The 25,279-nt window shown below is 36.3% G+C and overlaps 2 protein-coding genes across 2 annotated transcripts; both read left to right on the top strand.

Moving 5' to 3' along the window:
- Window positions 1–1,597: 1,597 nt before the first annotated feature.
- LOC131646726 (uncharacterized) lies at window positions 1,598–2,844 on the top strand. The gene is made up of 2 exons (XM_058916695.1): window positions 1,598–2,216; window positions 2,388–2,844. Exons 1-2 carry the CDS (start codon window positions 1,685–1,687, stop codon window positions 2,711–2,713), a joined length of 858 nt encoding a protein of 285 aa, XP_058772678.1. The 5' UTR covers window positions 1,598–1,684; the 3' UTR covers window positions 2,714–2,844.
- Window positions 2,845–10,789: 7,945 nt separating this feature from the next.
- On the top strand, window positions 10,790–11,288 carry LOC131649923 (uncharacterized). The gene is made up of 2 exons (XM_058919660.1): window positions 10,790–11,231; window positions 11,278–11,288. The coding sequence occupies exons 1-2, from the start codon at window positions 10,790–10,792 to the stop codon at window positions 11,286–11,288; spliced, it is 453 nt and encodes a 150-aa protein (XP_058775643.1).
- The last annotated feature ends 13,991 nt before the right edge of the window (window positions 11,289–25,279 follow it).

Here is a 25,279-nt window from a genome sequence, read left to right as displayed (position 1 = left end):
TCCAGGGACACATCGTCTGAGTTATAAACATATTTTTTTTTGGAGTCTAAAAAAAGTTATTATAAGTCCAATACTTGGGGAATTTATCCACACATCTTGATGATTTTTAAGTAGGAGGAAATAATGAGAACCCTTTGAAAAACCACACAAGCTCCTATGAGAAACATAATTTTGAGGAACTACTAAGTAATACTAATCTTTGAATTTCTTGAAACTATCCATCTAAACATCAAATATTTGCTTAAAATAACAAATGAGTTCATGCTCTTACTCTGAGTCCTGGATTTTATTTGCTTGATTGAGAGCGAGACCTACTCTAGTACCTCCACTTTTAGGAGTGTGTTGTGTGGCCAATTGTCCTTCTTTGTGTTTTCAAGTGGTCACATTTACCTTTTGTTTATCACCACCGGTTTAGTCCGGTTCGGGGGTCAGTTCTGGCATCAAGTAGTTCCAGCCCCCTCCCGATCGCAGTGGCGGGGGATCGAACTGTGGTTCTCCCTATCAAGTTCAGCGTCAATCACCACTAAACCAACTAACGATTGGTTTTAGTGTGGTCGATTTTATCTTTTCTCTTTTCTTAGCATTTGTTTAGTCAGATATTTTCTCTTGTGCATAGTTAATGCTCTTGGTTGTAAATCATACTTTATATAATTTGATATTCTTTGCTATTAAAAAAAATGCAATCTATTAATAAAGATTGGTCTAAAAGTAATTTTATGTTTTAAATAAATTTCAATAAAATATTTTATATATTCTCTCTTTTTTTTATTATAAAGTGAAAATATAAAAATTCACCTTTAAACTAATTTTGAAGACTCGTCTTAGATTTATCTATTTTTTAATCTCTATTTATTTTTTGTCAAATTTTTTTTTCTATTTATTTATTTGTATAATACTTTTTATTTTTTTTATAAACAAAATGCATTAAAAAGAATACAAAGGATATTCAACCCTTAACACAAAAGAAAAAACAAATCAAAGATCAAACAAAATAAATACACTTAAAAGAATTAAACACTATCAAATTAAAGCATAAAGCATAAAGTCGGATTCATATTCAACTAGTCTCACGTATGATTCATATAATTCATAGACCTCTTAAACTTGGCTTAAAATCAATCCCAGGTAAGGAACTTAATACTTCTCAAGATAGTCATGGTATATGCTAGATTGCTTATTAGTATTATTGAGAAAATGGAACATGTATTATTTGTATAAGCTAGATTGCCCTTTAAAAAAAACTAGATTTTGATAGATGCTCAGTAAAAATATAATATTTTGTAGATACATAATATAGTCAACAACTTTTAAATAAAGAAAAATCATAAATTAAAAATTAATTAATTTATTGTACAGTCAAATGAAAAATTTAATATCCCAATTTAAAAACGTAAAGTAGTAATGATTTAATTATTTTCTTACAAATTTCCCTAATATTAATGGTGTATACATGGAATATGGCCACCTTTCCCCCCAAAAGACACGACCAAAATCAAATCTTGCATGTAAGCATCGTTTCGCAAATGGTTGCATTTTATGATTTCTTTTGTAACGTTTTCATGATCCTCCATTTTTCGTCACCATAAATACTCACACTATCACTATTCTCACTCATTTCTCCATATCTTTGTTTTTCATTCCTCTCTATTATTATCATCATCATCACTTCATCATCATTATCAGAATGGATTCTTCCAAGAACACAGCAACTTCTACCCCAAACAACTCTCCCCCGGTTTCCCCTCCACACCCTCCCTCTGAACATGATAACACCCCCACTGAAACAAACCCTATCCCTGAGGGTTCTTCTGAAAATGTTATCATGAAAACAGCGGAAGAAGTTTGGGCTGACTTAACTGCGGGTGATGATGGAAATGAAGGAGGTGATGGTGGTAACAAAGACGGTGGAGCCCAAGATGGTAGTGCTTCTAGGCCTGTGGCGATCGCTGTTACTGCGGACGGAGCAAATGTGCCTGTGATGAGGAGTGGTGGTGCTGTTGGTGGTAGAACTAAGGGTTCGGGTTCGAAGAAAAGAAAAAGTAATCAAGTGAAAGACCCTCCTCGAGGAACTCCTACTTGTCCAGAATGCAATAGACAGTTTGCGACATGGAAGGCAGCGTTTGGACATATGAGAAAACATCCCGAACGCCGACACCGTGGTTTTTTTCCGCCACCTACTTTTGAATCACCACAAGTGCCTGCGGCTGCGGCTGAGGGTATATATATACACATATATATGACTAAAACCTAACTATAGTTTTATAATAAATATTTATTTGAAAGTATGTTTAAGATTATTATAATGTCATGTGGTGTTTTAATATTATTGTCGGATTAATAGAACATTATATGAATGTGTTTTTTCTTTTGTGGTTAATTGTTTTTAGGTGATGGTGGTAATCAGGTCGATGATGAAGAAGTACAACATGTTGTAAGAGGACTTGTGATGGATCTAAACCAATCCCTTGGAGCGGAGGAAGGGTCTTCTGCTGGCGGCGACAGTGCTAGAAAAAGGAGGAACCAACCAGCCTCATCTGAAGCAGCACTTGAACCACCACCGGGGTCCTCAGCCCCATCAGAGAGTAGGAATAGGAGAAATGAACCGGCACCACCTGCAGTGGATGATGAACAAAATGAGGAGGGAAGAAACAAAGGTTTTGATTTGAACAAATTACCTTCATCTGATGATGAGGAAGAAATCGGAGAGAATTGAGTGATGGTGCAAAGATTGTTTAACTTTTTTGGTTTTATATTTCAATAATTTCATCATACATACTATGCACTTTGTTTGTAGTTTTGGTTTGTTGCTTTTGATTGTTGTGCTTTCTGGATTTTGAATCTATGTAATGGAAGTTGAACATCTATGCAATAATAACCTATTATTATATATTTATTTCTAGTGGAGCAATACTGTAAATTAGTATTAATTTTCTTGATTTTAAAACAAGAAAATATATCATGTGATCTATGTTTGCGGTTTGCCTATGAAGATGATGTATTGGACACAGTTGCATGCATGGGGTGCGCAGGTTTAGGGCAATTGATGATGAGGTTTAAATGCGGTAATAGATTCATTCTCTATAGGGGATCAGATTTATTGTTCATATGGGCAGGTAGAATTTGAACTAAATTAAATAACTGTAAGTTATAAATATCTAAGTGCTAGCATTTCTTATAACTGTAAAAACAATCTTAAAAAATAATTGGATTCAATGTTTTACAAACAAAATTATGATATAGAATGGAGAAATTTAAGGCGTAATCTAACCATCAATAGAGATTATGATAAATGAAGAAGTAAGAATATGAACACTCCGTTCTCGCGATGACATTTAGATAAAGACATAAAATCCTCAATCATTATTGTAAACAACTCCAAATATACCCAAAAATAAAAATATATTAGAGCTCTCTCCCCCTTTGCTCGTCTTTCGCTCGAGATTAAAAAAAAATATAGGTAATTTGTCTTTTCAAAGCTATCGCCCCACAAAAAAAATATTCTTGTGATAAGCTCTGGTCGTCTTGGAAAAAAATATAGTGAAATTACTTTTCCTATTCTTTCTCCTTATCCCGCTATTAAAAATATATTTACTTCTTAAAATATCCTATATATGTAGGTGAGAACAGGGGAAAGAGGCAGGAAGTTTCTAATGCTACAATAACAAGTGTATTAAACAAAATAATACGAATAAGAGTAGGCTTTTTGGTGTCAATCTCCTTCCGGAATTTGTTCAAGCTGGAGCATCTTTTCTAAATTGTGTGATTGGTTCGTCGGCCTTTGTGTTTCTCGGCATTTCGGTAGGTTTTAATCCTAGAAGATGTGACATGTGGAGACCGCTTGTTTCAAGAATTCGTAGGAGAATCGGGAATTGGCATAATAAACAACTCTCAATTGGTGGGAGGGTTGTTCTCTTAAACTCCATCTTATCGAGCATTCCTATTTTCTTGTTTTCTTTCTATAAGGCACCGAAGTCCATTATTAATGAGATCATTGCGATCCAACGTTCTTTTCTTTGGGGTGCACTACGCCAAATTTAATCTTTAACAGCACCCCTACTAAAGCGCTTCTAGTAAAAAGCGCTCTTATAGGTTGCACTAAAAACAAAATAAAAAAACACGCTAAAAAAGCGCTCTTAAAGGGGGGGGGGGGGGTATGAGAGCGCTTCTGAAAAGCGCTGTGGTAGGGGGGTGTATGAGAGCGCTTTTGAAAAGCGCTTTGGTAAGGGGGGGTATGAGAGCGCTTTTGAAAAGCGCTTTGGTAAGGGGGGGGGGGGTATGAGAGCGCTTTTCAAAGTGCTGCTATAGGGGGGTTTAATGAGAGCGCTTTTTGCTAAAAAGCGCTGGTATAGACCAGGCTATGAGAGCGCTTTTCAGAAGCGCTTTAGTAGCCTTTATTAGTAAAAGTTAAAAACAAAAACACGCTTTCACTTTCTCACTTTCTCTCTTTCGTTTTCTTTTTATTACTGTTTCTCACTTTCTCTGCAACCGAAAAACCCTTCGTCGTCGCCAGCCACAGCCACCACCGTTCGTCCCTCCGTCGCCAGCCACCACCGTTCGTCCCTCCGTCGCCAGCCACCACGAGCAACCTCCGCCGTTCTTCTTCCTTTCAGATCCAAAACACACGAGTTTATGGTGAGTTGAGGTTCGTGTTGTTGCTGAGTTCGGTTTCGATTCTGAATCTACAAACCAAAACCGGGTGAGACCTTTCTGAGTTTATTTCTTATTCTCTCTTCCTCTCTCAAATTTCTGAAGGGTTTGTTTGATTAGGAAAGTGATGAACAAATGTTTGGGTTTGATGAATGTTTGTCTGGTTATGTTTGATGATGATTTGTGAATGGTTTTGTTTCTGATGAATGGTTTGCGTGTATGAGAAAGATGAACAATTAGGGTTTTGGTTAGTGTTTGCGGCTGTGTATTGTGATTGTTGTTGGATGAATATGAACAATGTATTTACAGTTTCTGGAGAGGTTTTTCGAAGATGATGAACAGAATTTTTTTTAGGGTTTTTGGTTGTTGGCTCTACGGCTCTACGGCTGATTTTTTTTAGGGTTTTTGGTTGTTGGCTCAATTGACTTGTTCTTTTATCAAAAACTATTTTTATGTGCATGTGGTTGTTAATTGATTTCTTATAAATTGGTTTCTGTTCTGGTATAGCACTATTTTTATTAACTATTTTGTCTTTTGTTCGGAGATGAGGAAATTTTTGGTTGATAGAGAAAATATTGAGAATGTGAATGTTGTGTAAATAATCACGTTTTTCTATTGTAGGTTGAGCTTCAAACAGTGGATGGACTGGTAAAGGATAGAACACAATGTGCCCCTGCCGATTATGTTCCACAGAATAAGAATCAAGTAATGTACCCCGAAGCTAAGTCTTCTGTGGCAGGATCGTTCGGGGTACAGTTATTTGATTCATATTCTGTGACACAATACAACATAGCTCAGGTGACTACTGGTTCTCCACTAAAGCATCAATACAACATAGCTCCAGATAATACAGGAAGCGTACATTGGTTGCATAAGAACTCGGAAGTTGTTTCCCATTTAGTTGTTTTGGTTTAGAAATATGTGAATTGGTTTAGTTGTTTTGGTTTATAAATATGTATATATGTATTTTGATTTACATTAATGGTATATAATATAATACTTTTTTGTATATAATCGATATCGATTATAATGGTATATATCGATTTGAAATGATAAATTATAGGTTCATGAAAAAATACTGCCAAAAAATAGTAAATTACAGGTTCTAAAATATTGCTGCCAAAAGTGCAGGTTTAGAAATAATAAAAAGCATAAAAAAAAAAAACGCAACATACGAAAGCGCTTTTGAAAAAAGCGCTCTTATAGGGGTGCCTACCAGAGCGCTTTTTCTTGAAAAGCGCTCTTAAAGGGGGGCCTACAAGAGCGCTTTTTCCAGAAAAGCGCTCTTATAGGGGGGCCTACCAGAGCGCTTTTAAAAGCGCTTTCGTAGCCTATGCCAGCGCTGGCTTTGGCAGCGCTTTAAAGCGCTGTTAAAGGCCAAAAAAAGCGCTTTTAAAAGCCTTGCGCGTTGTAGTGGTGGTGACGAAGACAAGAAGAGGATAAATTGGATTAGTTGGGATACCGTTTGTCTTCCAAAAAAACAAGGAGGGCTTGGTGTGAAGCATTGTGGAAAATTCAATTGCGCGCTTCTTAGTAAATGGAAATGGCGCATTTTGAATGCGGAGACCTCTTTATGGACTAAAGTTCTTTTTTGTAGGTACGGAGATATTAGAAGAGCAATGTTAAAGGAGCCCTCTTTCCGGGTGCGTGACAAAGTATCAATTTGGTGGAAGGACCTTTGTGCGGTTGGATGTGTGGACTTGGATCCTTCATCAAATTGGTTTAAAGCGTCCATTTCCTTCAAACTTGGAAAGGGCTCTTTTTTGGAATTTTGGTTTGACACTTGGTTCGGTACAATACCGCTTGGAACTCTTTTTCCGGATTTAGTTACTATGACGGATAATCCGCACGTAAAGGTGGCCGATATGGGTAGTTGGAATGGAGAAACTTGGAATTGGTCGTTTAATTTCAATTGTGATATGGAAAACGGGGTAGCCGCGACTCAATTTTTTGATTTGGTGATTCTTCTTGCTCCCACTACAACAAGGAAGCCCTACAAGAGCGCTTTTTTTGGGCTTTAAGAGCGCTTAAAAGCGCTGTTAAAGGCTGCGCTGGCGTAGCCTACAAAAGCGCTTCTAAAAGCGCTCTGGTAGGCCCCCCCTATAAGAGCGCTTTTCTGGAAAAAGCGCTCTCGTAGGTCCCCCTATAAGAGCGTTTTCCTGGAAAAAGCGCTCTCGTAGGCCCCCCTTTAAGAGCGCTTTTTCCAGAAAAGCGCTCTTATAGCCCCCCCTGTGAGAGTTAAAAAAAAAAAAAAAGCAACATACGAAAGCGCTTTTGGAAAAGCGCTCTTATAGGGTGGCCTTTAAGAGCGCTTTTTTAGGAAAAAGCGCTCTTAAAGCCCACCCTATAAGAGCGCTTTTACAGAAGCGCTTTCGTATGTTGCGTTTTTTTTTTTTAATTCTTTTTTATTAATCTTTGGCAGCGCTTTTACTAAGAAGCGCTTTAGTAGGTTTGTGAGGTTTTTTAATGTGCAGCCTGTAATTTAATCCTCCCAGTCGACCTGTAATATTTTCGACCTGTAATTTATTTTCGACCTGTAATTTATTTTCGACGATATTATTTCAGCCATCAGTAAGACAATATATATACCAAAATAATATCCAAAATTATATATATACATCATATATTACAACATCAATAATGTTATATAAAATTGTAAGTAAATCGACACAAATCCTACATGAAAAAGTGCTTAATATAAAAATGACTCAAATCCTCTTTTATTTCTTCCAACTTAAGTTTCGGGTATGTAGCGGCACGGAATTCGTCAAGGTACTACAAAACAAAAAAAAATATGAATGATACATTTAGTTAAATGTAATAAGTTATATGAAATTATCTTAAGTTATAAATTCATACCGTGAGCGGAATCTCTAATTGATTTGCCTGAAGGATTTCTTTTATATACCTCAATACAAAGTATCCGCAATCGTAACTGTTTCGCTGTTGCGGACACTACATAGAAAAACAAATAAGATTCTATAGTTGTGCATTGTTTTATCAAGTAGCATAAATATATTATAAGCAACATTGTGAAAAATAATGTACCTGCACTTGGATACAAGTAATGTTGCTAGATTTAGTTCGGGATACCTGTGCGTCCCGTTGACTTCGGAACACTTGTATTGATCTAATTAACAAATATATAAAAGCATATGTTTAGATCAATCCCACAAATAAGTAAATATATATATAAATATACACGAATATATATTTAGAACGATCCCACTTACAAATCAACGATGTCCTTCATGGCCTGATAATTGGTCCATTCACCGTTTACCGAATTCAGATAATACACGACTTCCCTTATAGGGTTGATAGCAAGCAGCAACCAGTGTGCTCTATAAATAAAAACAATAGGTTATATGAAAATTTTGCTATACACAAAAGAAACAGAGATTAGATGAACAAAGAATGAGAAACTAACCCTACTGGTCGGGTATTATACGCCCAAAGATGCAGACATTCTGTGTTGCCGGTGGACATGAATCTATCGACTAATCGCTGTCTAACTGATTCCCGTTCCGAAGCAATTGCCATTCCGCTGCAGTGGGCGGAAGACACGAAACGGAATCTGTTAGACAACGGAGTCCCGCGCAACACTCTGTCATACAACAACCTTAAATAAAAACATAATAAACATTAGATTATTTTCATTGAAATGTGTAAATAAATTATATTGTGGGACTAATTAAATAATATATCGGATGAGGGAATATTACCGCATGTATGAGTGCATGTTATTGACGCCTAATTGATCATGCTTAAAAATCTCCTCCAAGTCATCAAGTGTAATAAGTGACTTGAATTCAATACCGAAGACACTCTCATCCATAACGATTTCACGTAAAGCACCGTCCTTCAAATCGGACATATCAACCATTGTTGCGAGCGTCGACCGGTACCGAGGCACAAAAGCACCGCCTTTTTTTCCCGCTGGCTTCGGAGGACCAGTGGGTGGTACGGTACGAACTTGCTGCGTCACTTGTTGTGACTCCCGAGCGGATGCCTAAAAATCATATAAGTTAGGTAAAATATAAAATCATGCAGATTTAGATTCAGATTAATTATTAACACTTTAAATGTACCTCTTTTAGTGATGCAACAGACTCCTCCTCCTGTAAAATCCCTTTACCCTTATTTGCGGGTTTTATAGGAGCAATCTAAAATTAAAATGTAAAAAATAGTTAATAAACGGTTTAGAATTGACATTCGAAAACTAAATGATTTCTTAATCGTTTTCAATATACCTCATCACTAATGACAATGAGCTCCGAGGGCCATGCAACAAATGATCCTATTGCATCTCGCAGCAATGTCGTCTCTGAGACCAAGTCAGGTACCGGTAGCATCGCATCATGATCTACTACAACATCCACCGATACTTTCAGGTGTCCATCCGGGAGCGGTCTATGGTGAAGTAAATCTCCCACAGTGTTGTGCACTTTTCCCTTGCCAACTAGGCGATAACACGGTGCCGATAAGAATAGTTGGCAAGAAGAAATGCCCTAAACCAATAGTAAATATAAAGTCATTATCGTTAACAAAATAGAACAATTTGTAAGGAAATAGAACAATTTGTAAGAAATACCTCGGGAAATTTTCTTTGACCGTTGAAACTAGCTTTATCACTAGTTTCTCTCACCGATGCAGTATTGCACTTTTCTCTCATATACAAATCTTTATCTCTTTGCAATGCAGAGACTTGTGCTTGCAATTCCGCCAACTTTTGCAACACTTCTTCATTTGAAGGATTTCTTCTCCTAGGATTCTTGTAATAAGAGGTTGGAGTCACACCATGACCCTTACCCCTCACCCGACCGGGATACTCAGGAGCATGTAGGGCTCTACTAAGTACGCTCCTATCATCATGATCCTCACCGGTGGACACCGATTGCGACAAGGTCTCCTGTAATTCATTTATATTTCAATAATTATTAGTGGAGATAAAAAATCATTTATATATTAAAAAACATTTGATTTAAATAAAGACACAGTATTATACTTACACATTCAGTATACACTCTCTGAACTTCGGGATCGACGGCTTGATTCTTGCCCACCCGAGCTTCCCTCCACAACACATGTACAGGAAGTGAGGTTTCCTCACTTTTAGACTCCTCCAACTATGCATTGACACAAATCGCAAAATCGTCAAATAAAACACATTTAGACAATTAATTAAAACGCATTTCTATTTACTTACAATTTTATCCTCCAAGCGTGCATATCCCATACGCCCTTTTTTGTATGGATATGCGGGTTTTGACGCTCTCGCGCTATTTGTGACACTCCTTTTCCGAAAAGCTTCATCTCTTTGATTTACAAACTTAACCCAATCTTCTTCATCAATGAAGATCTTATACTTTAGTGGTCTTCCCGGCGCCTCTTCAAGAAAGTTTCCATCTTTATCCTTAAGATAGTTATTTGTCAAAAAAGCTTTCCACCCTCTATATCTTTTTCCGGCCAAACTAAGTATGTACTTTCTACGCTCATCTGGTATGTCAAAGGTCCTCTGCAAAAAAACATACGCATAGTGTGTTAGTATAAGTAATGTAAACAATTTATCGTCAATATAATAACAACAACCATATATGGTATATACCTGAAGCTCTTCCCAAATCGCCTTTTTTTTATTATCCAAGTCGTCACTCTTCATATTCCATTTAGCTACGGAGATTGGAATATGCATACGAACAAGTGTACCAATGTAACTTGTCAACTTTGCAGAATTAGGACCAATTGGTTGGTTTTCAGAATTCCATTCCAAAGGGTATACTAATCCTTGGTCTCTATGTCGTATGATTCCCTTCATAATCGTGATGCCTCGTGCAACTTCTTTTGCTTCAGTATCAGGTGGAGCATTTGTATCCGGAGCATCTCTTTCTTGTGAGTTTTCTTGTGAGTTTGCAGGTGGAGCATCTTTATCTGAAGCCATTGAACATGTATCAAACAAAGTAAAGCACATTAGTACACTATTAATAAGCTTACAATCTATACAAGTCAAACCATGCATGAACAAGTGTATCGGAAACGAAATCGGTACAAATCAAAATGAGCGTCAAAAAAGAAAGTTGTCGGAATTGAACGAAATTTACATGGCTATGGTAAAACGTCCCCACGGACTCAACCTTGTAAGATGAATGAGGATTCTTTTGTTTGGTGGCGTAATAATTCCGGTTTCACGGTGAGTAATGCTTATGATTCCATTTTGTCTTTTGACTCTTTGACACCTCCGTTGAACAATTCGGTTAGCTTAGCTTTTTCTCGTTTATGGAAGTCAAAGGTGCCTAGTCACATTCATATTTTTGGTTGGAGATTGATTTGGAATAGACTAGCTTCGAAAGTTGAATTAGCTAAACGTGGAATTCTTTTAGATCCTAGTATGTTGATGTGTTCTTTGTGCGGTTGGACTCAAGAGGATTTAGATCATCTTTTTCTTCATTGCGACATTGCTAAAGATTGGTGGCATAAGTTGTTTCTTTGGCTCCACTTGGATGAAATCATTCCGTCCGGAACAATTTTGGAGCGGCTTTTTGGCTTGGATGACTATTGTAAGTCGCATTTTAATTTAGATGTGGGTTGGTTCTTTGGATTAATTTTTTGTTGGACTATATGGAAATGTAGGAATGAGGTGATTTTTAATGGGTTGGTTTTGTCTAAGTTCGATGGATTGGGTTTTATTAAATTCTTTTCTTGGGAATGGTTCATGATTTTTTTTAAGGTGAATGACACAATTCTTTAGCCGGATTGGTGTGTCAATCTGAGACCGTTTTTGTAGGAATGGTTTGGGTGTGATTGGATTTTCCGGTTGCATCCGGTTTTGGGTTTGATGCCCCCCTTGTTTCCTTTTCTTTATTGTAACCTTGTTTGGGTTAAGCACCCCTAGTGCTTGTTATTATAATCCAATTTGCTTATCAAAAAAAAAACGATAGTCATGAGCTGATTTTCAGCTCAGTCAGCCCGGGCACGCGTTCGGACTCAACCCCTTCTTTCATTGTATATTTTTCACCTAATAGTCGATTTTTAGACAACACCAAGGGAAAAATTAATATTTTTAGACAAAATTAGTAAAAACAGGGTGTAAATTTTTTGGACAAAATCAATGGCAAAATTAGTAGAAACAGTGTGTAAAATTAATAAAAACAGGGTGTAAATTTTTTTCCCAGACTCCAAATAGTGTCGCTAAAAAAATTGTTATTGAACATATCAAATTTGGATTAGAGGGTGTGAATCTATCAAATTTGATCATATCTTTAGCGACACAATTAATTAACCATTTATCAAAATAACCAGAGGGTGAATCTATCAAATTTGATCAACCATTAACGAGTAATTCTAATATGGTTGGAATTGATTAGGGGTCTTACTAAGTAGGAATTCTATTAATAATTTGATTCTAGGAGAATAAAAATATTTTTAGCAACACAATTTTGCCAAACGATCTCCTAGGTTGATTCAAGTTCAAGTCGGTCTTTGTGTATCAAACTGTTATAAATACTGAACTTTAAGTTTCAGCCTGTAATGAGAAACTAATTTGTAACCATTTTTTGTTTTGAGCCAGAAAGTTTGTTAGAATTCTCCCCCCCCCTCCCCTCTCTCTCTCTCTCTCTCTCTCTCTCTCTCTCTCTCTCTCTCTCTCTCTCTCTCTCTCTCTCTCTCTCTCTCTCTCTCTCTCTCTCTCTCTCTCTCTCTCTCTATATATATATATATATATATATATATATATATATATATATATATATATATATATATCATATATATATATATATATATATGAAGGTTCGAAAAATGCAATAAAGGGGGTTGGATTGGGTTTTTAATTAAATAAAAATTAAAAGACGCGTTTTGTTATTCTGGTTCGTTTGAACTTAAACTACTCCAGTCCACCCGCCAAGGTAATTTTGTCTCTCTCTTTTGAGGTCTTAATCCACTAATCAAAACTTGATTACAACAACTTTCACAATGACAACCATCAAAGTCTTCTTGAGATCAACCACAACCCGGTTTCTCAAGGAACACAAATTCAAAACAAAATCTAAGTGTGTTTACAATTTGCTTCTAAGAAGCTATATCACAACTGTGATGTTTACACAAAATTATAACACAATATAAAAATTAAGAGACTATAGAATAAACAAGATTTTGGGAGCTTTTGAATTTTTGCACGAGGGAATTCACTATACATTTCTTCAAAGATGTCTTCTTTATATAAAGTGAAACTTTTTGATCCGTTGAGACATGTTTTCTTATTTTGGAAGGATGATGGAATGCGCTTTAAGTTCTTTCCAAAAATACTGATTCTGTCCGTAATAATAAAGTTTCAGTTGTTGCTGGAGAATCTTGAATTTAATAGCTTGTAACGGAACACAGTATCAGAACTTGAGACATCAGAATATCATATATCAGAGTATTACATCAGCGTTTGGTGCAAGAAGCGTTTTCATAGTAGAGTATTATTAGAACTTCTGCTTCTGTGAAATCACAGTCAAAATCTGAGCGATTGACAGCCTCACTTTCTTGATCTTGGAGATCTTGTTGCATAGACTATCAGAACATGATCTTCTTCAAAACTTCTTATTCTTGTAAATCTCTCTTTAGAAGCATTTTGATATATTCAGAGTATCTTTTTCTTATAAGCTTCCCTCAATGCAGCCTTCTACTTATGAGAGACTCACTATTAATTGCTTCAGATTTTTTGTAACACAAATAATTGATTAGGGAGCACAGATGTTCTTATTAAAATTATGTAGAACCAAACTATTTCAAAGATGTAGAACCAAAATTTGTTCTATATATATATATATATATATATATATATATATATATATATATATATATATATATATATATATATATCTTCTTCTACAGTAGCAACAGAAAACTGTTTCAACAAATCCAAACAGTCCACAACAAAAGGTTCTAGCACAACATTAACAGAAATTAGATTTAAACTATCAACTACATTAAGGGCATCCGAGAGAATTAACATATTTCAGAGCTTGAGATCCTTTGCTATGCTAAGCGCCCATCTGACTGCATACGCTTCTGCCACAGTGGGGTCTGCCTCCATCACTAGTCTTTTAGTTGCAGAGTAGAAGATCCCTTTCTCATAGCTTTTCATGACATACCCCATAGCAGTGGTGCCATCATAAAAAAACTCCAGCATCCACAAAAATTCTAACCAGACTTTTACTATCATCACCCTCATTCATCAGAGTCTGTTACCGTTGAGTAGAGCTCAAAAAGGGTTTTAATTTGTTGAACTCGAACAGCCAGGCATTAGCTTCTTCTGCAATTACTTGGGGAAGAAACCAGCAATTATTAAAACAACCATTTTCCTATGGTTCCAGATTTTCCACAAAGTCACACAGAATAATTGAGAACCGAAAGGATCACCATCAACCAAATTTTTTTCCAGCCACCAATCCACACTTGAAATGGCATCAATTCTTAGGCCCGAGGGAGATAAGAACCAAACCTGTTTGCTAAGAACACAATGGAAGAAGAGATGATCAACGGTTTCATCTCTCTCATGACAAATAGGGCACTCTGGAGTAGTCTTAACACCTTTTTTAACCAAATTTTCACGCGTGGGAAGAACATTATTAACCGGCCGCCAAAGAAAGTTCCGAATCCTGGTATGGACAGGAGCTTTTCAGATTCTCTTCCAAATTCTCCCCTGAGAGTGACTAGAAGGTCCCGAAATGCTAGCCTCTCTCTTTTTCCGTAGAAGGTGGTACGTAAATCGCACAGAGAAATTTCCATCCTTCTCATAATTCCAGATGAGAGAGTCTTCCATGTTATTCCAAGAGAGAGGTATGATGCAAATTTGAGAACAAATCGCTGGAGTAAAGCAGTTAGATATGAAGTCTCGCTTCTAACAGCGAAGGTCATCATCGATTAACTCTCTGACAGTGGTTCCAGGTTCGATGCCTCTTACTGGTCCTAACATCTTGAAACCAGTTTCAGCCGGCAGCCACTAATCCTTTAAGATATCTACTTTTATACCATTTCCTATTCTCCATCTGCTCCCTAACTCCACCACATCTTTGGCTCCAAGAATACTCCTCGAGGCATAGATGAGATTAAATCCCAATGTGGCTTCACTGATCGAGGTTCTAGGGTAGTAACGAATTTTAAACACTCGTTCAAGAAGGGAAGAACTGTCAATCATGAGCCTTCAATAGTGCTTCCCAAGCAAACTCGTATTAAAGTCACTAATAGCCCAAAAACCTAAACCTCCCAAATTTGTTGCTTTTGACAACTTGGACCAACTTACCCAATGGATCTTCTTCTCTTCTTTGGAGGAACCCCACCAAAATCTAGCCATGAGCGACTCAATCTCTTTATAGCAGGCTTCAGGAAGTTTAAAACATCCCATAACATACGTTGGTATCGCTTGAGCCACATATTTGATTAACACCTCCTTCCCCGCCCTAGAGAGCACTTTTTCCTTCCATCCCTTAACCTTTTTCCACACCTTATCAATCACTTGAGAAAATATAACTTTTTTTATCTCCCAAACAAAGCAGGTAATCCTAGATACTTAGTATGAGCTTAAACTGTCTTTACACCCATCCTGTTACAGATTAAATCTTTCTCACTTTCAACTATATTTTGACTAAACGAAGCTTCAGACTTATCTAAATTAACCACCTGCCCCGATGAAATCTGGTATCTTCTTAAAACCTCCATCACACAATCAACTTCTGGAACTACGGCTCTGGTGAAAAGTAAACTATCATCAGTAAATAGAAGATGCGTGATTGCTGGAGCACTCCGCGCCACTCTAATTCCATGGATGCTTCTCGAGCTTGCCTCCTTCCTTAGCATTCCTGATAGAACATCTGCACATAAAACAAACAAGTAAGGAGAAAGGGGGTCCCCTTGACGGATTCCCCTTCATGGGGAGATCACATTACTTAGTTTTCCATTCAACAAAACCTTGTAAGTGTCTGATTTGATGCATCTAGAGATCACTTGGACCATAGAATTCGGAAATCCCATAGTCTTAAGGACTTCAATAACAAAATCCCATTCGACCCTATCGTACGCTTTGGACATGTCAAGCTTCAAGGTCATCGCACCCTTCTTCCCTTTTTTTCTTTTTTTCATCCAATGAAAACACTCTAGAGAAATGAGTGCATTATTCGTAATCAACCTTCCTTGCACGAATGCACTTTGTTCTTCATTGATAATCTCCGGGAGGAACAACTTCAGCCTGGTCGCAATGGTTTTTGTATATAACTTCATAATCACACTGCAAAGGCTGATGGGTCTATACTCTTTGGGGGTAGTGGGGTTTTTCGTCTTTGGAATTAGGGCTATAAAAGTGTTGTTGATTTCAGTAGGGTCTTAACCATCATTGAGAATTCCCAGCACCATCTTTTTCACATCCTTCCCAACCACATGACAATATTTTTGATAGAAGATAATTGGTAGACCGTCTGGGCCTGGGGCTTTAAAAGGGTGCATTTGATGAAGAGAAATCTCCACTTCCTCCTCACTGTACCTGTTCTCACAAATATTTTGATGCTCCTCATAAAGCTTGTCCATAACAACTTCACAAGTGGCCTCAATATAAATCGGATTAGAGGTTGCAAAAATTCTAGCAAAATAATTGTTCAGCAGCTCTTCACAACGCTTTCTTCCTGCCCATCAATTACCACCTTTATCTTTTAAATTTTGGATTCTATTAACTTTCTTTCATTGAGAAGCTTTCCCATGGAAGAACTTATTATTTTTATCTCCCTCCTTGAGCCAAACATCACGACTTCTTTGCCACCAAATTAATTCTTCAGTTTTTTGTAGGGCATCCCTTTGTCTTTCAAGGGCTCTATATGATCTGATAATCTCCTCTCCAAAATACCAGCTTACTTTATCCTTCAGTTTTTCTTCTATCCTCCCCAGCTCTTTCTTAACAGCCCCAGACCCATACTCTTTAAAAATTCCCCCCAACTCTTGAATTGATCTGAACTTCTGCATCCCTTCAAGGCTTGCGTTGTTCCAGCAATGTTTAACTAAATCCTCACACCTGTCATCTTTGGCCCAAACCTCTTCAAATCTGAACAGATACTTCTGCCTCTCATCATTACTATCTTTAAATACATCTAAATCAATTCCCAACGTTACGTGGTCTGAACCAAATCTAGGTAAATGGAAAAATTTCAAAGTTGTGAATTTCTCAATGAAAGATTGGGTAGCCAGCGCCCTATCCAACCTACATTGAATATTTTAATCAGCTTCTCTCCCATTAGACTACGTGAAAGGGTAGCCTTCAAAACCCAAATCGTTCAAACCACATTCTTCAAATGCACTTCTTCCACACTGTAACTGAGATTGAGTCTTATTCATCCCCCTTGCTTCTTATTGTTATCTATTATATCATTCAAATCACCAAAACAGATCCAACAATTGTCAGCTTTAGAGGAATTCTATGTCGACTCTTTCAAGATTGATAATGTTTTTTAGTGGAAAAATTTAAGTTTGTGATTTATATTAGAAATTTTATGGATTTTGCAGGTTATTACCATATGTTTAATGGATGAATTTAGAAGTTAGTCTTTCCTTTGACCTAGTTGAACTGTAAGGGATTCTTTTATGTGCGATACTTAGTGTGAGATTAATTCCCAATATATTAAGAGAAGATAAACCTCTCAACTAATCATAATGTTACCTATCTTGAGTGACTTAATTTTTTTTTTTTGTGATTATGTTATTACATGAAGTGTTTTTGTTAGATAATATGTCAATTGACCATTTTATTATAATTAGGTTAAGAATAACTTAGTATTTTATGTTTGTAATATTTATAGCTTTCTATTGATTTGTATTGTAACAACTTTTGCATTCTTATTCTTTTTCTATTGAAACTCATAATTTTTTTTATGTTATGGATTCTCATTTTTACCGTTGTAATTCAGTGTATTTTATTGTGTGGTTGAGGACACATATTTTATGTTGAAGGTGAGAAAAACACAAAAGGGAGGGTCGAATTGTGTTAATTTTTTATTTCTTTGATGAAAGTGTTTTATCAGATCTAAACACAAGGTCTAAAATCTAATACATATATGATTGTTTTTAGCGGATAAGATAAATTTAGAATTACAAAGTCAAGGAAAGAGAGACACGACAATATATCCCAGTCCCCTTGCACTTCTAAGGGATTACACTATAATCATAAGGGTTAATAGATATTTTCCCCTGCCATATAGACGAGTTTTGAAAAATCCCCCTGTAAAAATAAAATTTAAATTTCGTCCCTAACATTTCAACATTCCCATATTTTGACCCCTGTTGAATTCCAGTCACCAGAACCTATTACGTGGAATTTTTTATTTATTAATATATAGGATTCGAGTCCCATCGTTGAAGTTTTTAAATTTTCGGCTTTTAACATTTATTTCAACAGTAAAATAACAATAAGTCTGCCACGTGGATTTAAGAAAATAAAAAATAAAAAAAACTAACTAAGATTTCCACATCATATTAAAAAATAAAAAACAAATAAAAAATACCACGTAATAGATTCTAGCTAACTGAGATTTCCACGTCAAATAAAAAAACAAATAAAAAATGTCACGTAATAGATTCTGGGGACTGGATTTCAACAGGGGTCAAAATAGAGGAATCTTGCAATGTTAGGGACATAATCTTTTTTTTTACAGGGAGATTTTTCAAAACTCGCCTATATGGCAGGGGGCAAAATAACTATTAACCCTAATCATAATTGATTACAAATACTCAAGCATACAAGCAAGAGACTTCCAATACTCAAACACATAAATAAGAGACTTCTAATGCTTAAGCATACAAGCAAGCGACTTCACATGCTCAAGCACATAAGCAAGAAACTTCAGATGCTCAAGCACACAATCAAGAGACTTCTTACAATCTAACTTAGAGATGAGAAATTATTTAAGAGTTACACTTGATATACAATCTGAGGTGCAAAAAGAGTACAACACAAAAGACTCTTAAGACTTAAGAAATTCTAGAATATATAAGTGTTAAGAAATTCTAAGATAAACTTATACTTTTTATTTGACTAAGTAATAACTATTTGTTTGTCAATACTTCATTATAGTTCTTCAAGTTTTCAGCTCCTTATATATAAAAGAGTCGTTGGAGAAGAATTCTTGCACATGTGAGTCCTGGAGAAGCTTTGATCAGAGACATTGTAATTTTGCTTCAAATGGTTAATGCCTGATAAAAGTCATTTGAAATTCCTTAGCTTCAAAAGGAATTATCCATGCCATCCTCACTATTGGTCATACCCCAAAATTTTCCCATCATATTTTGACTTACATGACTTTCTAATGCACAAGACTGCACAAGAATTGGGCATGCTCATCCTTCTCCTAAGCGAAAGATCCCCAACTAGGGTTTTGTTTCTTCTCAGGGAAAAGAGATTTTTGACACCTCAGGTGGACTTCATGGCTTCCTATATGCTTCAAAGAATCCCCATATTAATTTTCAAGCTTTGATTCACAAGATTGCTCAATCAATGGTTCAAAGGGTCAACAGTCGATTATGCTAGGTCAAAAGTCAACTATGGTCAAATTACGGTCAAAACTCCTGATTTTTGGTCAACATCAATATCTTGAAGTCATATTCATCATTGATCAAGGGTTGTTCATGATTCATCAAGGAAAGCTCAAAAATCAACAAAAGTCCAAGTTATTAAATTAGGGTTTATAGGAGAAAGTCAATCCAACTTTGACTGATCATATCTCTCTCATACTTTATCAAAAATTCCCCAACCAAAGCCTATTCTCAAGGAAATTTGACTCTCTACAACTTTGGTGTTGGGTCCAAAGTCAACAAATGCACCAGTTGAATGATACAAGCTAATACATTATAGGTCCTTTTGAAAGCCAAAAAAAGACACTTTTTCTCAAAGGATGGTAAATGAACACGGTAAACTCAATGAAGGTGAAACCAAAAGGATCTTTTAGAGGACTCTTTGAGCTTTCTAAAAAGTATAAGAACACCTTCATATGATTAAAAATGAGGGAGATATGCTTGGTATAAGTTGGTCAATTTTCAAGAAAAGTGTGAAAACCTAAATGATCAAATTCAAAGTTTTAAGTAATGGGCCATGGATTATGGATTATCCACGTGATTTTAAGGTCAAAATAAGCCCAAAGACTATTTGGATTATATTTTATGATTTTATTTTATTTTATTTTTGGATTTATTCATATAAATTCATTATTAAATCAAATAAAATCCAAATAAATTCAAATAAAATCATGGAAAAAAACTCATTGATTAAATTAAGTCCAGGTTCATCCAAATAAATCGTGAAAATTGCACAAAATAGAAGTCAATCCAAAAAAAGAAAGATTTTATATAAGAATCAAATCAAATATTTCTTTCATTCAAGGCATGATTTTCTTCCATTCTTTCAACCCTAATTTGATATCCTATATATTCACAAGTAATCAGCCTTGCTCAGGGACGAAAATCTCTTGCCTCATAACCCTATTCAAACTCCAAACTTTTCAAGAAAAGTAAGATTTTTCGTTTTTCCCAGTGCAGCCCATATCAATCTAAAGGAGTCGTTCCATTCTCCTTCTAAGGTAACAAAGAGTAGGTATTTGTCATGAGATAAGATCAAAACAACCAAAAACGCATGCTTCATGATCTTCACATTCATACATATATGGTTTTCGATTTTTTTCATATGTGCTTTGTTTTAATGATAAACACCTGTGCTAATGTGTTATTGGAGTTGTTTAGAGCAGGTTTAACGTACAATATGAGAGCTTCAAGCCATGAATCAAGAATTACCATTGTTAGGGCTCCAACACTTTTTCCTTCGAATCTCATCGTATAGGATGTTTTAGCCAAAACCAATGCTTGATTTGGATTCAGGGGGTTGTATTTAGGTGATCTGGGTGCCACTTATTCATGTTTAGATTGTCTTTGTGCGTGTTCCATGATTGCAGGTTGGTTATGAAATAGCTAGTAAAAATCGCAGGTAAATCGGAAGGAAAACCCGCGACAAATTCCGCAGGAAAAAGAAAGGAGGCGATGAACAGTCTCCTTGTCTTATCTCGTCACACGCGTACGCATGCAGATGGCTGGTCAAAGTCTCTTCTCTTCCTCTCACCGTGTGATTGGCTGGTCAAACAAGTCCAACCTCTCTCTCTTCCTCTGATTGGTTACGCAGAAAAGCAAGGGTCCCACTTTGACTTATTTTGAATTTTTCCATTTAACTGTTATTTAAATATTTATTTGTTGTTGATTAACCCAATAACAGTGAGCAATGATGGTGCTGTTGGCAAAGCGAAGGGACTCTAAACCCAGGGAGCAGGGGTTCGACCCTAGTATCTTAGATCATTTTTACCATTTTGTTTGAATTAACCTACTGCTAGATCTGATGCAACCAGCTTCGCGCGCGACCATGACACACCACCATGAACTGACCGTGAGATGCACATGGATCCATATCTGAGGGCCCAGAATATGAGGTTCCACCGTGAAGCTTCAGGAACCTGCAGCACAGGATCCCAATGTTCTCCCCTTTGTTATTTTTATGGTTTTCAATTCTTTTTTTAATTCCTTTTTTTCTCTATGTTTTTTTATTAATAAATTAACCCATCATTTAGACTTAGGTTTTGATTAATTAACTTTTTCATTTAATTTTAATTTAGCATAATTAGGATTCCCATTCCATTCAATGAATTATGTTTTAATTATTTAAATACTTTTAATCATTCAATTAAAAATAATTAGTTTTAGGATTTTACTTAATTAACTTCTTGATATTCCTTAATTAAATAAAATTAGGATTAACTTTTAATTTTAGGGTTTAATTTAGATATTAGGTTAATTAATCTTAATTTTGATTTTGTACATAATTAATTTAATTAAATGATTAGGATTAGTTTTATAATTAGATTAATTTAGGTTCTACCTTAATTTCTTTAAATCAAGCTTTTTTCACTTAAACCTAATTTCTCCCGAATTCTCTTCTCGTCTCAAAACTCTATGAATGTCGCATGGTTGTTTAACTTCCGCCTTTTTATTTGATTATTTAATTTATGTTTTAGTTCAATTCTAGAAATCGATGTCTAGGTTGCAAAGGTTTTTTTTTGTAATAGCGTAGATTTATTTTCCGCATTTTATTTTCCGCACTATATAAACTGCAATATACCTGTTTAGATGTATGGTTAATAGGATTGTATGACAATATAAAATCAATCGCTAGCTAACTTTAATTCAAGATAAATAAATATCTGAACACAACACACGTGATTGCTGCACACACTCACCTTTAGGGTTTCCCCTCTTGGTTGCCTTTCGGAAAATAATAGCCATGTCCCTCGAAGTGTAGGGATACCTTAGCACATGCTGCCTACATTTCAAAATCATCATTGACCCTTCGGAATAAAGATCATAGTCCATTCGAGTTGCCTACAATGAAATGATCTCGTCCCTCGAGTTACCTTCGATAAATGATGATAGTCCCTTCGGATTGCTAAGGTATCTCTACTGGTTGCCTTTATGACTATTCATATCTCATAGGACTTCCTACCCTCTTTATGGTATGGATAGCCCCTATGACGATTTGATGACCCTTCGACGACCCGTATATCTAATGTATAGGACTACCTGCCCTCATATGGTATGGATAGTACTATCACTCAAGGAAAGTCTTGAGAATAGGAAAGTGATCGGAAATTAGCAAGTGTACTACTTTCTACCGATGTAGTTCATAAAGTGGAAAATATCCAAGTATCGATCTCAAGGATTTTTGTGGCAATATAAGTTCTATAATGATTCAATCAAACAAAAGAACCTAGGGATTTGGTTTGATGTTGTATAATAATGACTAAAATTATATTAAAATAAACGGTAAGAATAAATCACAAATTATCAGATATGAGCAGATTGCTAGGGGGTCGGTGAATGATTTCTCTTGTAACAAACTTATCTTCTTAATACAACAACATAGGTTCATCAGTTAATTACCGGTTCTCTAGAGTATCTCATTCTAAGTCCTTAGTAATAAAATTTTCTTGACATCTCTACCTAATTACTATGTCCATAGGTAATTACGGTAAGATCAAGTATTCAAATAACAAGAATTCCGGTCATAATAAGATATCCCTAGTCCTAGGAGATATGAGTTATCATATGTTCTAAATCATGTCAACAAGCGAATTACTGTCCAGTTAAAATCACTTATCAAAATCAAAATCCATTTTTCTGACGGGAAAAGCATTACGATCAGACAAAGAACAAATCAACTGAATAGAAACTAATATTATTGTTGCATCAATTCAACATGTTCATCACAATTGAAATCAGAGTCACCCCCCTAGCAATGGGGGGTTTAGCTACTCATAACAGAAAATAAAACTAAAATAAAAACAGTGTTCATTACAGCAATCTTTGGATGAATCAATCTTTGGACGTGTCGTAGTCTTCAATCATGAAACTTCCGCAAATCCTGAGTTCTCCAGTCTTCTAAACTCTATTTTTTTCTGCAAAATTCGTCGAACCCTCTCCCAAACGCATTTTCTTCTTTTCATATTTCCCTTTCTGGGCTTTTTTGGCAACTAAAGCCCAAGGTATCACGCATAAACGCGTGTGGAAACGCGTGTTGAGCAGGGAGACGCGTCCAGGGACGCGTGTGGCCAGAGGGGACTTTTTCTTTGCTTTTTCTTCAGTTGGAACGCGTCCAGGGACGCATGTGGCCAGAGATTGCATTTTTGGCCTTTAAGAACGCGTTTGGGCACGCGTGTGGGAAGCAGAAACGCGTCCAGGGACGCATGTGAGCAGGACTTTCATTTTTTTGCTCCCTTCTGGAGTGGGACGCGTTTGGGGACGCGTATGGGCAGCAGCATGGTTTTCTGGCTTCCTGGAGGCTTGGAGACGCGTTTGGACATGCGTTTGGGCAGAATGTCTTTTTCCTTAACTTTCACACATGTCCGGAGTTGCGTCTGAACAATGCTCGATTCACTTCTTCGCCATTTTACCTGCAAAAACACACAAAATCTTCCCACAAAGATCAGTAGTCTCGGAATTAAACCAATTGGCCAGACAATTATAAAACAATGACATTTTTATTGCAACTGGCTTAATTTAGTAACCAAACATCACAAAAATTAACCGAGATGACTGATGAATTATAGCAAAACTGTGACTGATCACAACCCCAAACTTAGCTCGTTGCTTGTCCTCAAGCAACTTGTTCAAAAGAATCACACATTCACCTCATACTTTCCTCCTCTTGTGCTCTACCATGATAGTTACCTGCTGGAGTGTTAGCTATGCATTTTCACCATATCCAACTGTTCACCACAGTTTCACATAAACGCAATGCATCAGTCGCTATCTCATAACACACTCTCACAACATCTCTCGATTGGTTGAAAATGGTTGATCGCTCAACAATCTAGACATGCACATTATACCATAAGCTTGAAAATGTTCTCACCATATTTTGCTACACTGACACACACACACTTTTTGAGGTCTTCAGGGTTGTAACGGGGCTATGGTTAAGGTGGGATAAGAAAAGTGAAGGTTAGAGGTTTCCGGGTTCAGAGTAAGTGTTACCCGATCTTTCACTGTATATCTTCTCACATAACATTCTATATTCTTTTTCAAACAGAACCGAGGTACAACCAGATTTCTTACCGGTCAGCTCTAACTCCTCCTTTTATCTTGGAGTTTTATTTTATATCTTCATTTTTTTTGAAATCGCCGAGTATTTCCTTTAGTGAGTGTTCCTCTTTTCTTCCTTTTTTTTTTGGTGTAAAAATATTTTTCTTGTACTCACTTGTTTGTGCGCAGTACCCCAAACTTAAAGATTGATATTCCAAACGCGGCCCAAACTTAGAATGAAACACAGATTCAAGAACGACCCACATTACTCTGAACACGGTAGGATAGATGAGAAACGGGGATGGGAAAGAAAGAAGAAAAAAATTGCCTCAGTGTGTATGTCAAGTCTAGTGTGAATCACGAAGAATAAGTGCAAGTTCTGGATAAAGTAGCATACCAGACATCCCTCAAAAGATATATGGTGTTTGGCTTTTTTTGATTCTCACAGGTCAGGTAGAGATGAGCGACGTCTACACTGCATTTAGCTAGATGCGATGTCTCAATCAGACATGGTGAGTTTGCAGCTTTTTTCCACAGCGTGTAATCTACCACAACAAAACAACAAAAGTTATCAAAGATTGGAAGTACACGTGTGGATTAGTATTTTTGTTTTTTTTAAAAAAATTAAGGTGTGTCCAGTCAACCAGTTGTTGCCATTTTTATCAATACATACCACGGATATTTCAGAAAATAAAAGACAAACTTGTTTTCATTAATTCAGATAAAACTTACACAGAACGAAACAAAGACAACAAAACAGAAGAAAACGCACACACAAATACAACAGCAAAAAAATAATATAAATAACCAGAATAAAACCCAAACAACTACTAATCAGCAAGGCCAAGGTCCTGGTGAATGCTATCGATATCTGCTTGACGAAGTATCTCCATGTCGTCAACAGTAGGATGGAAGTGGTCCATGGGATCAGTTGATGGTGGAGGTCGAGGAGCTGCTTGAGGAGCTATGGGTGTGCCTATCTGCATATCATGTGAAAAACCGG

Source organism: Vicia villosa, linkage group LG2 (assembly GCF_029867415.1).
Source record: "Vicia villosa cultivar HV-30 ecotype Madison, WI linkage group LG2, Vvil1.0, whole genome shotgun sequence".
Lineage (NCBI taxonomy): Eukaryota > Viridiplantae > Streptophyta > Magnoliopsida > Fabales > Fabaceae > Vicia > Vicia villosa.
This window is presented reverse-complemented; position numbering and strand designations above follow the sequence as displayed.

Excerpts from the sequence above, each read along its gene's own strand:
- LOC131646726 (XM_058916695.1), top strand. The coding sequence starts at position 1,685 with ATGGATTCTTCCAAGAACACAGCAACTTCTACCCCAAACAACTCTCCC. Across the intron at positions 2,217-2,387 it reads GCCTGCGGCTGCGGCTGAGG|GTGATGGTGGTAATCAGGTC; the intron begins GTATATATATAC and ends AATTGTTTTTAG.
- LOC131649923 (XM_058919660.1), top strand. The coding sequence starts at position 10,790 with ATGAATGAGGATTCTTTTGTTTGGTGGCGTAATAATTCCGGTTTCACG.